General features: G+C 35.4%; 1 protein-coding gene across 1 annotated transcript; it reads left to right on the top strand.

The window, feature by feature from the left end:
- The first annotated feature begins 1958 nt into the window (after positions 1 to 1958).
- LOC112459912 (ATP-binding cassette sub-family C member Sur-like) lies at positions 1959 to 12855 on the top strand. The gene is made up of 29 exons (XM_025024285.1): positions 1959 to 2213; positions 2380 to 2482; positions 2911 to 3138; positions 3487 to 3684; positions 3765 to 3911; positions 4005 to 4205; positions 4333 to 4470; positions 4547 to 4709; positions 4911 to 5089; positions 5173 to 5298; positions 5514 to 5751; positions 5890 to 5995; positions 6096 to 6357; positions 6448 to 6585; positions 6847 to 7089; positions 7198 to 7439; positions 7719 to 7784; positions 7882 to 7950; positions 8035 to 8132; positions 8261 to 8478; positions 9223 to 9444; positions 9592 to 9773; positions 9941 to 10112; positions 10374 to 10608; positions 11299 to 11426; positions 11630 to 11817; positions 11985 to 12088; positions 12214 to 12410; positions 12545 to 12855. The coding sequence occupies exons 1-29, from the start codon at positions 2002 to 2004 to the stop codon at positions 12698 to 12700; spliced, it is 4959 nt and encodes a 1652-aa protein (XP_024880053.1). The 5' UTR covers positions 1959 to 2001; the 3' UTR covers positions 12701 to 12855.
- Positions 12856 to 14360: the final 1505 nt, after the last annotated feature.

The raw sequence follows: 14360 nt of genomic DNA, 5'->3' as shown, positions 1-14360 counted from the left end.
TTTATTATATAGTGCAACAATATATTACACTATTTAGTACACACATGCAGAGTAGTTATTAAGTCTTGCCGTCAGATCTTACCCGGCAATTACTCTACACCTATTCACTATATTGTATAATGATAACACGCTCGCGTATTCCTAGGGCGTGTGTAAAATTTTTGTCGCATGGAAATGAAGCAATCCCGTTAATCGCGATCGACGTACTTCATCGACACCGCGAACGGTTTCATTACGTACGGGTAATTAATGAAACGGAATGCCGGAATGCACTCGTGCGTGAAGAAAAACGCCTCGTATTAATTACCGGAATAATTTATAGCAGGTTGTAACTCGGATTTCTCTCTCCCTCTTTCTCCCAGAATAAATGTACATTTACATTACTGGCACTTATACATTTATGATCGCCGATTCGCGTCATCGATCGCTATATTCGAGAATTATTCGAGAATTACACCCTGACTGACGGACAAATTTATTTCTTTCTCCCTCTTTTATATAAATTTTTTACATACTAATATTTTGAAATTTGTTTTAAAACGTTTTAAAACGTTACGTTAAATTTGTTATACATTACATTTTTATACATTAAAATTTTGTTATATTTAACTGTATTCTTTTCAAATTGTCGACTCGTTTAGATTTGTACATAATTTCTAAAAGGCTATGAATTATTTTACTTTTTATAAAAAAAGCGTTAGTTTAAAAATACTTAAAAAGAATTTTATATTTTCTTGAAATTTAGTAAAAATTTACATTAACAAATATTCATTTTTAGCATCTAAATGAACTACGTTTTATTGCCCTTGTTTGTTTTATGGAATGTTCGCGCATTTGTATATCTTAAACGAGCTACTGTTTTTTTCAAAGAAAGCGTAAACGAGAACATGCCGGGTACATCGTAGACACAACATACGCAGCTTTCACTATTCACTTTGTTACTTGTAGCTTTGCAACGCGCACATAGCACATGGCAAGAAGAGTAATTTAGTAATTATTCAATTTATTGCTTCCTTCTGCTTTGCTATCGAATTCATCAGAAGCAAACTTGTTTCGAATTTACACTTTCAGTCGTCTACAAATTAGCTAACTCAGTATACACTGTTCCCTATTATCATATGGAATTATTATCAAGCTACATAAATAGAATCTCCGGTATCCATATCTAATAATGTTAAAGCTAAATAGCGCGCGCGAAGCGCGCGTCTGTAGTGTCTAGTATTAATAAAATCCTCAATGAATCTTCTTTGAACATTTTCTTTTTAATAAACAAAAAAATAAAAATAAGAGCTAAAGAGAGGACGTGCTATAACTTTTTGTCTTAAATAAGCCACGAAGTATAGATGTATAACTTATATATTCGTACTTACAGTACGCATCCCCTAATATTTTTCAGTTTTATATTCAACTTATATTTAATAATTTCAAGTACCTGCAAATACGAGATAAATTAATATCAGTAACGTCATTGGTACGACATAACGATAGACTCGGAAAATTGCAGGCAAAATGACTCAGAGGCCATTCGGGTTCGTTAAGGCGCGTATAAAAACCCAATCCCCTACTCATCATATAAGTTTACCCGTCGAATACGTAATACGTCTTGCATAGCTGATGTGATTATACATAGAATATACTCGTATAACGAGATATCCCGCCGACATTTCTTTACCTTGATTATTCCGTAGAAGTTAGTTTTGCTTAAATCCCCATGACATTCGAAAAGTTTTACGTGTTCCTAACTTATGTATGTATATATAATTTAATGAGAATCATATGCATATATATTGTTGTTTAAAATTAACTAGATTCTCTCTAGAATCATACATATACTGTTTGTATTTATATTAGTTATAAATTAAAATTACGCACTGACAGTAGAAATAGAAATATTCAGTAAACATTTATATGAGATAGGCATGATTAATATGAGAATAACTCTTATTTTCTAGGCTTTCTAAGTCACTCTTGCCACTTCACGCAAGCAGGACTTTACTTTGTATGTTACTACTGTTGCTTCTTTCATTGGAACTGTACGAGTCCATATTGACGTTAATTTCATTGTCGTCGATCTCAACTATGATTGCTGTATTATTTTGTTGGATAATACATCGCGAAACCGAGATCAGAGATGGCTTTGGTACCGCCGTGTCGGGAGGTGGATTTACGATAATCGGTCTCTCACGAGCATGGAAGTTTTTATATTTATGCAGGTATACACTATCAATAATTATTAATATAAAATGTAGACTTATAAATTATGCCTCGATCGGCTCTCCTCGATTAATGGCTAATCTTATTAAGACTCTAATTAAATATTATTATTTAATAATTAACTTATCTTGAATTTCATATATTTCTTAAAATGCTTTTTTATAGATTCGGCCTGTCCATCCAATACGTTCGCGTTGCAACAACGGGGATCACCGCCGCTTGTTGTGGATTCCTAGCTATTATTGATTCTTATACCCTTTATCGTATGGTAAATTTAATTCAAATTAATGTTCAAAAGCAGACATTTTTTAAGATGATATATTATGCATAAAAGAAGATATTCCGTTTTAAAGTTCTAAAAAAGACTTGGGCGATCTAATTGTTTTCTTAGAGGTTTCCTTCCATTATGTTTCTTCTTAAAACGTGAGAAAACCTTTCAAAATGCGTACTATCGGAACTTGCAGCGAAGTACTTGCAAATGTTCGCCGTCTCGCTATAGAGCCGCATTAAAATCTTGCCCACCCCGTTTGGATTTACGACTTCCTTGACTCGATAAAGGCAAACAGCATTTTCAGCGTTTTACTACTCCGTCTTTTTCTAACGTAGAATATCGGATGTATAAACATTGCGTCGCCCGGCACTTCAGCCAATTTTCTTGCTGCAAATATATTTGCCACGATGATGTTTCGTCATTAGATGCAGAAGAGCAGGCGGTACACCGTTAAGAAGCCCGATAACGTTAGAAACTCCTACATACACTCTACCTCGCCATTCCTCAGCAGGATCACCTTCTACTGGGTGACTGACCTGTTGTTGCGCGGTTATCATACGCCGCTTGAACTCCACGATCTTGGACAACTTCCGGAAGAGGAGACCACGAGGAACCAGTTCGAACGTTTTCGCGAGATTTACGAAATCGAAAAAGTAACATTATTTATACTTCCTCCTTCCAAGAAAAATTAAAAAAAAAATAATTGTACCACTCTTGTAATAACTGAGATATCCAAGAATAATTGAAATATGTATTTATTAGAGATTACATTTAATATCATAAGATTATCATACAATATAACTCTTTATTATATATAATTATTAATATTTATTACATTTTTCAACAAAATTTTAATTCAATAATTGTCAACATTAAATTATTAAAAGTAATTTTAATAACTGCTAAAATCAAAAGCTTACCGAAAAAATAAGGGTGATTTATCTTTTTGTGTTCTCTATGTATACATTTATAACATAAATCCAGTTTAATTAAATTCTTAGCTGCGATGCCGTGGACGGAAATTGTCTTTATGGAAATGTTTCTGGAAACGGATATGGTTGACTTTTGCGACGGGTAGTGTTTTGAAACTTTTCGGCGACGCTGTGACTTTGGTGGGTCCCATGACGATTCCGAAGATCATTAATTATGCGTCAAATCTGCAAAATAGCACCGTGACGAATAAAAGTTTTCCTTCGAAGGTATATCTCTCTACTATCTTTAAAACTCATTTTTATTCTTTACTTTAATACGCCTAGCCATCTAAAGATTAATTCTTCAGGAAGCCATGACATTTTCCCAAATTCTGAGAAATGGATATTTCTTGGGGGTAGTAGTTTTTCTTGCCATCATTTTGCAAAGCACGTTAAAGCAAGCCTCCACTCACGTGCTCTACGTCGGAGGAATACGTTTGCGAACGGCTCTTCAGGTAATTTTATTTATTTCTTTTTCATTATTTTTTTATGCGTTCGAACTTCGCGAGATATATCGAATAAAACTCGTTGAAATTTCATTGAATTAGGCACTGATATACGACAAGGCACTTCGATTATCTTCTTGGAGTATCTCCGAAGAAGAGAAGCCATCTGACAAAAATAAAGAGCAGCAATCTCATCAACAAGTAGCTGACGTTGGAACTTTGACGAATCTCATGGCCGAAGATGCATACAACGTAATGAATTTCTTCTGGTTCGTTCATTACATCTGGGCTGTACCATTAAAAGTAAAGACATTTAAATAAATGGATATATGCATGTGCTTCGTGTATCTTATTACTTAAAATTTCACGGAAGAACGTTTGTCAAATCGCACAAATATCATCGCACAAACAAAATACTTTCTACATACAGATTACCACCATCATTTTCCTTCTGTACTTGAAATTGGGTATCAGCGCGATTATCGGCGTAATTTGTTGCATATTGATCGTCACGCCGTTGCAGCTGCTACTCGGGAAACGAATGTCCGAAAATTCCAAATCCATAGCGGTAAGGAAGTGAAACATTTTCCAATTTTCTTCCTTTCCTTGAGTCTTCAATTGTCCGATCTTTAATTATCTTTTAGGAGAAAAGCGACACGCGCCTTCGTCTACTTAATGAAATTCTTCAAGGGATACGGCTCATTAAGTTACGGGCCTGGGAAAATCTTTTTGAAGATCGCATATGCAGAGCCAGGGATCAGGAATTAAAGCTGCTAAAAAAAGACTCCGTTTACTGGACGCTCATCAGTAAATAATTCTCTTAAAATATCTATTACTTAATATACATTTCTAGATTTTTATTTCGCTTTGATCTTCACAGGAAATCAGAGAGATAATCGCTGTTTGCTAATAATCTTTTTATAATATGATAATTCTTATAATTTAATAATTCTTGTAATAATTTAATTGAAAAAGAGAGCTAGGTAAATTTATGCATTAATATTACAGACTTTCTGACGCATGTCTTTTCCGTCTTGGTATCTCTCTTCACATTCGGAATTTACTTCTGGTTGGAGAAACGAAATCTCGATACGGGGAACGTTTTTGCCAGTCTCGCGCTCTTTTCGCAGCTAACTATGCCGCTTTTCATCTTTCCGATGATAGTGCCGATTATCATCAACGCCATGGTGAGGAATAACGTTCTCGAGATACTACTCTTTGAATTTAATCCCCTTAAATTCGAGACATTCCTTCTTATTCCGGTTTGCAGATCTCTACAACAAGACTAGAGAAGTTTTTTCAGCTTCCAGAGATCGTGAACATTCTCCCCGAACCAAACGATCGAAAATCAACAGCAGATATATTGCCAAAGGCAAATTTATACACCAATAATGACGTGAGTACTTTTTAAATAAGAGATCTTAAAATACTTAACTTTCATTTTTATGTAAATTACACAAAAACAATAAGATTATCAAGGCAGTTAAATTTAAAAAAAAAATCTACTTTATGTAATTCTGCTTTCAAAATTTTACAAATTATGATATTATTGAATATATTTATTTCGATTGACAAATTCAGATATACGCGATTTATTATTCTCTTCACAAGGTAGAAGCAATTAACAGCATAGCAACTTTCGGATCGCTGGGCAATATTGTGGAAGACGAGGAAGATCCTCAATCAAGTATCTTCCGTGAAATCGATTTACCAATTGATTCTTCACTCGATACGGTATTCGAAAAAGATTCGGAAGTGCCCGAATCTGTCCTCAAAATTACGCCGAGTACCTTCACCTGGGGATCTGATGAAAATACATTAATGGTTAACGCTCTCAATTTTCCACGAGGTAAAACAAAGATATTAGATACATATAAAACAATAAAACAGTGTATAAATATAACAGATAAAAATATTTTGTACAAATTATTTAATAAAATAAATTAATATTTAGTTAAACAACAAATCAAGAACTTTATATTTTCAGGACAACTTACAATAATAGTAGGAAAAACCGGAAGTGGGAAAACTTCTTTATTGTTGGCGCTTCTAGGAGAAATTCAGAAAACAAGCGGAAGCGTTGAATGGACCAAGTAATTATAACAAAAAATAAAGAAGGAAAAATAAAATGATGGACCCCAATTACGATGATAATATATTTTTGTCAATTAAAAATATCACGCATCTTTTTAGAGGTTTGAAGATTGCCTACGTGGCGCAACAGCCATGGCTCCAAAATGCGACCTTGAGGGACAATATTCTCTTTGGGTCTGCATATCAATCGCGAAGATATCACAATGTCTTACAAGCGTGTGCTCTTCAACCGGACGTGGACATACTTCCCGGTCGAGATCTGATTAGGATTGGCGAACGGGGTATCAATTTGAGCGGCGGACAGAAGCAAAGGGTTACCATAGCCCGAGCTCTATACAGTGACGCCGATGTCATTCTCCTGGTCTGTTGGCTTTGTATCTTATGCGAATTATCAACATCAGCTTTCTGAACGAAATATTTACGTTCAAGTACAATTGCAAATTGTTTGCAGGACAATCCACTGTCGGCCTTGGATCAACACGTCGGTCAGCAGATCTTCGATTACGGCGTGAGAAAACTCCTACTAAGAAACGGCCGAACGGTGATTATGGTCACTCACAAATTGGAGCTGTTATCGGCTGCTCATCAGGTTTCATCTTATATTCTTAATATTAATATTTTTCAATTATGTTAGAGATCTATTTCATGAATAGCTAAATTTATAACTCTTTATTTTATCGATATTCGCTATGTGTATTATTACATTTAAAAAAATATGGAATCTATCTTTTGTTTTACATGTATGTTTCTATAGATATTTTTATATAGTTTCTTTATGCATATGTGCTAGAGAAATAATTTATGTCTATTAAAAAAGAAGCAGAGAAGTCACATACAAATTTATTTTAAGGTAATTGTCATGGATGGCTGTCGAGTTCGCGCGGTTGGAACAAAATCCAGTATCGAGGATGTGGATTCTGGATTAGCGGCGGAGTGGCGAATCGCGAATTCAAGGCGCGAAGGCGAGGATCACTTTCAAAAAACTGCCAGGGATAGATGGTCCTTAATCAAACTAGTCTATAAGATTGGAAAGAACAAAAGGAGAAGACACGTTAGTGACGGGTCGTGGATCACCGACCGCGATGCCCATGTGGTAAATGACAGAAAAAAAACAAGATATTTTAACGATATCTCTAACGGGGTTTATATGCAGAAATTTTACCGTAACATTAACGTTAAATCTGGATTGCAAATCTTTCAGAATCCGTCAGCGTTCGTACCTTTAAGACTGCGCCAAACAACTCCATCCGGATCGAGGTACTGGAGTCACATTCTCACGGATCTTTCGGTATCAACGGAAGAATGGGACACCGTCAGGAAACGATCAAGGACGCATCGCGACATCGTCAGATTGACGAGCCTCCAAGCGCAAAAACGGCCGCCACCGATTTTCCGACAGAGCAGCACGCCGATGATTCTTGAAAATCGACATGTGCCACCAAGGTATAAATTTTGAACAATTATTTCTCTCTTTCAAATGTATATAACGATGCGATCAGGTATCGCATCAGCAATCAAGAAATCTAACAAGTCAATTTTCACTCATAGATTATTAAATTTAAATGGATCTTTCTTTTACAAGGCTGTCGTTATTTATCGCAAATTTTTAATTTTCCATTTAAATATTTTTTGCGATTACAAAATAATTTATGTGAAATAATATACGGCTATATGTTTAGCACAGAATAGATTTACTGTTTCGCATTTTATTTTTGCATATAGGAAAAGGAACAACACTTACGACAACGGGCAGCCTAGCAGCGTGCTAAAGCAATTCTTCTCTGCAAGGTTTAACTTTTTTCTTTATGTATAATATAACATGATTTCTTATTATCACGGCAGAATACAATTAAAAAGTGAGAAAATAACAAAAATATTACTTTAGGTATTCAGATGAAACGGCAATAAGCAAAGACAGAAATGTTCTGTCTCGACTGATGCCAGGTTCTAACAAGTAATTACAACAGAATGAATTATGAAAAAAGAATTATAAATAAGTATCTAATCAAAAATTAAGTGTTTTATTCGTTCCTTTTAGGATTACTCCGCATCGGGATCAACATCATCATCTTCCGGTGAAACGATTGTTATCAATGGAATCGCAAACTACCGTTGACATAGATGACATGGAAGAAAGTTAGTTATCGAAATTATTTATATATGTTTTTAAATGTTTCTTCAAATTTTTGTATGCTCTTTTTTCATTTTCTTTTATCTTAAAATTTACAAACGGTATTTGTTTTCACCTCTAGTCTTTCTTTTAGCTTTGAACGATGAAGACGTGGATGAACCGGACGAACTAGAAGTCGACGATAAAAGTGGAATGGTCAATAAAATGATTTGGCTGGAGTATCCGAAGGCTGCTGGATGGCTACCGGAACTCGTTTACGCTATATCAGCGCTGGCCTTCCAAATCCTTCGCGTGTATATTGACTTATGGCTCCCTGAATGGCTAATGAAAAGCATTTATTCGCCAGCGAATGTAAATAGATGTTTAGGATATTAATAGCGTCACGATTTATTTTGATAAAACTATCACATTCAAGTATTGCTTAAAAATCCGTGATTAGAAGATCTGCAATTAACCCTCCGAGGCCATACCTCTTTTCTTAATACGCCCCGGCCACACTGGGGAGTGGTCGCTACCCCAGGCGAATTCAAAATCTCATAGTTTTAATTAATGCACGTAAAAATTCATGAAACATCTTAAGGGTGTTGTTCAAAAATATATATGGTATAGAACCCGAAATGTGCTCGAGGAACAAAAATATTGTAATTTTTGGTCGCGATAAGGAATATAGACCGAGGCCATACTAGGGTGGTCACCTATAATAATTTTCAAATGTTTACCAAACATAACTGACATGGCTTAGAGCCTTTCTACTGCGCGGATCTTCGAAAGAAGGACCCAACTAGGGATCCTGGGCATTCCTGGGTGGAAGGACACTGATTATAAACCCTATCATAAATATTGGGCCCTTTTGTTGGGATGGCCGCCACCCTATGTAGCCTTGAAGAGTTAATATCGATAATTAATTAATCGTAATTACTATCGCACACGCACATTTTATCAATATTATTGTCGAATAATTTACTACTATTACGAGAAGATATTGGCCAGTCGATATGCAACTTAAAATTCTAATAATGATTATTTTTGCAACTAAAAATGATATGACAAGCGCGGATGACATGTTCCTTAGAATAATTTTCGATCCTTTTTCAGACGAGATCCTACTTTATGATGTACATCATCATAACCGTGGGCTCCATTTTTTTATCAATACTCTATAACATATCCGGTCAATGGGCAGGTGTCAAAGCGAGACGGAAGTTACACGAAGAAGCTGTTGGTGGACTTTTCGGCGCTCCCGTCTCATTCTTCGAATATAATCTCATTGGAAAAATCCTGAGTAGGTTTAGCGCAGACATGAGTATCATAGATAAGGTAACTCATACTTTGATAAAATAAATTATCCTTCTCGTACCTTCACAATCGGTAATTGAATGTTACATAAATACTATACAAAATAATTAATGGATATAAAGTGTCATTTTAATAAAACTTAAATTAATTTCTCTGATTTTTTTCAAGAAAATGGCTACGGCAATCCAGAGATTGACATCTTTTGTACTACTCTGCGGCTCAGTGATTATCATCAATATTATTACGTCACCGTGGTTCTTGATCGCCGTTGTACCAATTAGTTGCGCTTATTATGCATTGCAAAAATTCTACTGGCGGGGCGCCAGACAGTTACAATGTCTAGATGGCAGGTATTATTAATAATTATTACGATATCGTATATGAACAATATGAGACAATACGTTTGCGAATAATTTATAGTCTAATTATATTTATCCTCAAATCGGAAAATTTTCATTAATTTTTCTTCGCTTCTTTTGGAACGCATTAATAATTATGTAAATTTTCATGTTTCAAGTACGAGAGGACCGGTAGTGGCATATTTCTCAGAAACCTTGTCCGGCCTTCCAACACTGAGGGCATTCAAGCAAGAGGATCGCTTCATGGGGGAGATGATGAAACGCCTTGACATAAACACCAACGCATTTCTCATTCTGAACACCAGCAGCAGTTGGTTCGGCATCGCATTGGTAAAAACAACCAGTCAAGTATAATAAATGTTTAAAAAATTTAGATTAATTTCTAGAAGATTTTCCAAAACTTGGTAATTGTAATTAGTATATTTGGAAATTAGTGTTATCAAGTTTATATATTTACGCAGTGTGTATTGTCGCAGCTTTATTATAAATAATAAATATATTGTTACATTACATTATACATATAAACCATATATTGATGAAACGTCTGATTTTAATAATAGGCGAATTTCATTGTCTCGTAAATAATTCCAGGATTATCTGGGCGCCGTTATCGTGGTAGTAGCTATCTGTACGGCTTTACTTTCGGCCGAATTATACCCAAGCCGTGTAACACCTAAACTAGTAGGCCTGGCAATCAATTATGCTCTCTTAGTACCAGTATTGAACTGGATGATGAAGTTCAGCGCAGAAGTCGAGTTATATATGGGGAGCGTAGCTCGAATTTGCGCATACAGGAACGCACAACCGGAGAAACTTGACGAAAACGGTAATTATTATTAGTATCCCTGCGTAGATCTCTTAATTTACAAAGTTCTGAAAAACTTGTGCGCGTTTTGGCGCTTGCGTTGTTGTTGATGAGAGATGGATATATGATGCATGTGGAGGATGTGTCCCCAAAAATATCATGCAACTCTGTGAGTCGCGATGGTGAGACTCCACGAGTATATGCCCTCAGTTCTTGTTATCCGATGAGATCGTCGGTGAGAGCGTCGTTCAGGGCGATTAATATTGTTGTCGAATTTATTTATACATCTTATAAGTCGGCGCAGCTGATATAGCCATGATATTACATAATTTTTAATTCGTGACGGGCGCAAATCAAATCCAACAAACAAGTGATAATTTTTTATTTTGAAAATTATATTATTTAATAAATATCGACTGACTTACTGTCTCGCAGTAATCTTCCGTCTTTCGGTATCATCGTTATCTATCAAAACGATATTATATTTCAGTTGTATTTAAATATCGATCAAAATCTGTCGTTTGGCGATAATCAACTTCCGGAATCGACTCAGTGATTTATTCGTGTATTATTGAAAATCCAATGTACAAAATATCAAACAATCGAGCAAAGATATCTTTCACGAAGTCGACTATAATATATTTACGGGTTATTTCCCGTTATTATCTTCCTTATCGCGCACACGGGCTAATTTTATCTACTCGATTTTAGGTTTACAGGTAGCCAATGACTGGCCTAATAAAGGCGAGATCTTTTTTGAGAATGTCTCTCTGCGCTACGATGCAGACAGAAATCCGGTGATCACAGATTTGTCTTTGAAAATACCAGCTGGGCAAAAGGTATAATAAATCAGTAACCCGTAGATAAAAAAACAATAGATGATATGATATGTATATAATATAATAATATGAATAAAATTATATGTAATAGTATGAGGACAATCAATCTAATCTCTAAGATTCTTTTATTTTAATGCAAAACAAAATAGAAATATATTACGTATATTTTAGGTATTTTATTATTACAATATTATTATTCGCAGTTGGGCATTTGTGGAAGAACCGGTAGCGGAAAATCATCGACCGTTATGGCCCTATTCCGATTGATCGAGATCAGCCAAGGACGCATCCTGTTGGATGGCATTGACATCCGGCAAGTGCCTCTTCGAATATTGCGATCGCGGTTATCGGCTATACCGCAGGATGCAATAATGTTTAGCGGCACGATCAGGTGCGCAGATAATACATTCGCAAATCTCTTATTATTGCGAAATGTCTTTCACGCGGCTGGCATTTCACAGTTGTATTCTCGTCGCAGTTATTCGCTAAACGTAATGCACACGGTGTTCATTTAAAAATTATATATGTGAGCTTAAATTTGATTATACTGTCCATTAGAGAAAATCTGGATCCATTTTCGGAACACGAAGACCAAGAAATCTGGCGAGCCTTGGAGCTTTCGCAAATCAAGGATGTCATAGCTTCGTATCCCGAAGGATTAAGTACGCAATATAATATAATACAATACGTATATTATTAATATCAATAATAATATGATAAATAACGTAAAACGATAAAATAAGTTCAAGATAACGATATAATGTAATTGAAGTTAATTTTGACGTAGATCTCGAGGTACGAGAAGGCGGCGAGAACTTTTCAGCCGGTCAACTGCAACTGCTTTGCATGGCACGTGCGATCCTTCAGCGATCGAGTATCGTCGTACTCGACGAGGCAACCAGCGCGCTTGACATAGCCACTGAGAAGTCGCTCCTGAAAGCGGCTGCTGTCGCTTTCGAGGACAGAACTGTGATCACCATCGCGGTCAGTAGCTACCCTATAAATTACATAAGATTTGAGAAACGCCTTCTAATATTTTTTTAAAACTTTTAATCTCGAAAACTTAAGCTCTTGTTAGATAGGAATAACATTTGAATGAAACTAATTTTTTTGTGCAGCATCGAGCGGCGGCTTTGTTGAATTGTGATCGCATCATTGTTTTCGACGAGGGCAAAATCATCGAAGAGGGCTCACCGGCAGATTTAATGCAAAGACAGAATGGAGTCTTTTCCGCGATGATCAAAGCGGTCGAGCAAAGCGGCGAACAACGATGAGAAAATGTCAATTAACTTTACAAATATATACTGTCGATTTAAGATACAAATTCAAAGACTGCTTTAGGATAGGAAAGTTTCTCTGTAACGACGTTATAAGATATATATGTATATACATATATGTATATGACAAAGCTTTATTTTTTGTATTAATCTTACGCGTGTGTGACTAATAATTTTATCAATCTTTATACAATATCTTAATTTTGTATAAATATATATGATAATTGTAATTTGTAAATATATAAAAGATCAAAATCCATACCTGAAGATCTAAACGCGACGCCCGGTATATCGCAGGATAAGAGTGCTAAACGATAATAATTACCAATATCCCCACGTCGTCGACTGTACCACCGCAGAAAAGGTGAGCGTGTTTTTCTGTTAGTGGCACCGAGGCCGGCCTGTCGATAGCACCGGAGTTGTTTCGCTTATCAGTACTTTTCGGCTTCGATCGGATGGGATCAACGCCGATAAGCCTGACACGCGTGGAATTCGATATAAAAAGAAGCTAAATAGGCGATTCATTGACACAATTGTCTCATGTATCATCGCGTGAAAGAGTTATATATACTTTCACCGGCGCGCGGATGTGACTAATAAATTAATTAAAGACAGTGAATTTTTTACCTTCTCAAAATTTGTAACAAAAGAATTATTTAAGCGCATTGTATATAATTCACAACGGCGATACAGCAATAATTATTGGTGAAACTTCAGTCTAACAATGAATCTGGATTTTCGATAATCAAGCCGCGTGACGTGATCGAACAGTCAAGTATTTAACTTAAGTGACAGTTGAAATCCAACAATTAGTGACAAACGATCGTGCGATTATAAATAATTCGACGTAGAGAAGTTACAAGAATGTAGCTGTGAACGTATCTTAAGGATAGTGCCATTTTCCTGAAGTAAAATTTTACACTTCATTGTACATTGGCGCAAAATCACACGGATAATTGGCGAGGCCCAGGAACGGCATCGTAAAGTTTGAGAGGCGAGTATTTCTGGCAAATTAACACATGCGTTATTATAGCAGATTGGACACAAGGCAGAATATTAACGATTTTTGCATCTTGACGTAGAGATTTATATAAAGGTGTCTGTAAAGCCTTTTACACTTTAAAGACTTTATTAATAATTTGTATTCTGACAACGTGTAGACATATCATGAGATTTAACAATCTCCTAAAATTAATTTATATAAAAACTAGAAGAAATCAGCTTTCTCTTGTACGCAAATATTTTGTTAATTGCTTTTATCTTCTATCTTCCAATTAGCCAATGTTATAAGTATTTCAAGATACACAAGAGATTGACAGCAATATTTCTCACTATAACTTTTATTATGTGGCACAAAAATCATAGTTTTTAGAGATTCACAAAATCAACAAAATTTAAATCTAAAATTATCAAAGAAATAATACAACGTAAATATGATATAACGACTTATTTTTTAACTCATTAGCTATTGTAGAGAACCTTAGATAAAATTAAGTTAAGTTGCAATTATTTTTCAAACAACAAACGTTTAAGTTCTCGGAAAAAGGGCTATCCCCTTTGTTTATCTAATGTTGCTATCTAATTGTTAGTAAAAAAAAAGGCGGATGATAAGAAAGAAGGGGGATTGCCCGGATTGCTAATCTCGATGAATCAAAGC

Source organism: Temnothorax curvispinosus, unplaced genomic scaffold (assembly GCF_003070985.1).
Source record: "Temnothorax curvispinosus isolate PA1 unplaced genomic scaffold, ASM307098v1 QBEX01010219.1, whole genome shotgun sequence".
Classification (NCBI taxonomy): Eukaryota; Metazoa; Arthropoda; class Insecta; order Hymenoptera; family Formicidae; genus Temnothorax; species Temnothorax curvispinosus.
This window is presented reverse-complemented; position numbering and strand designations above follow the sequence as displayed.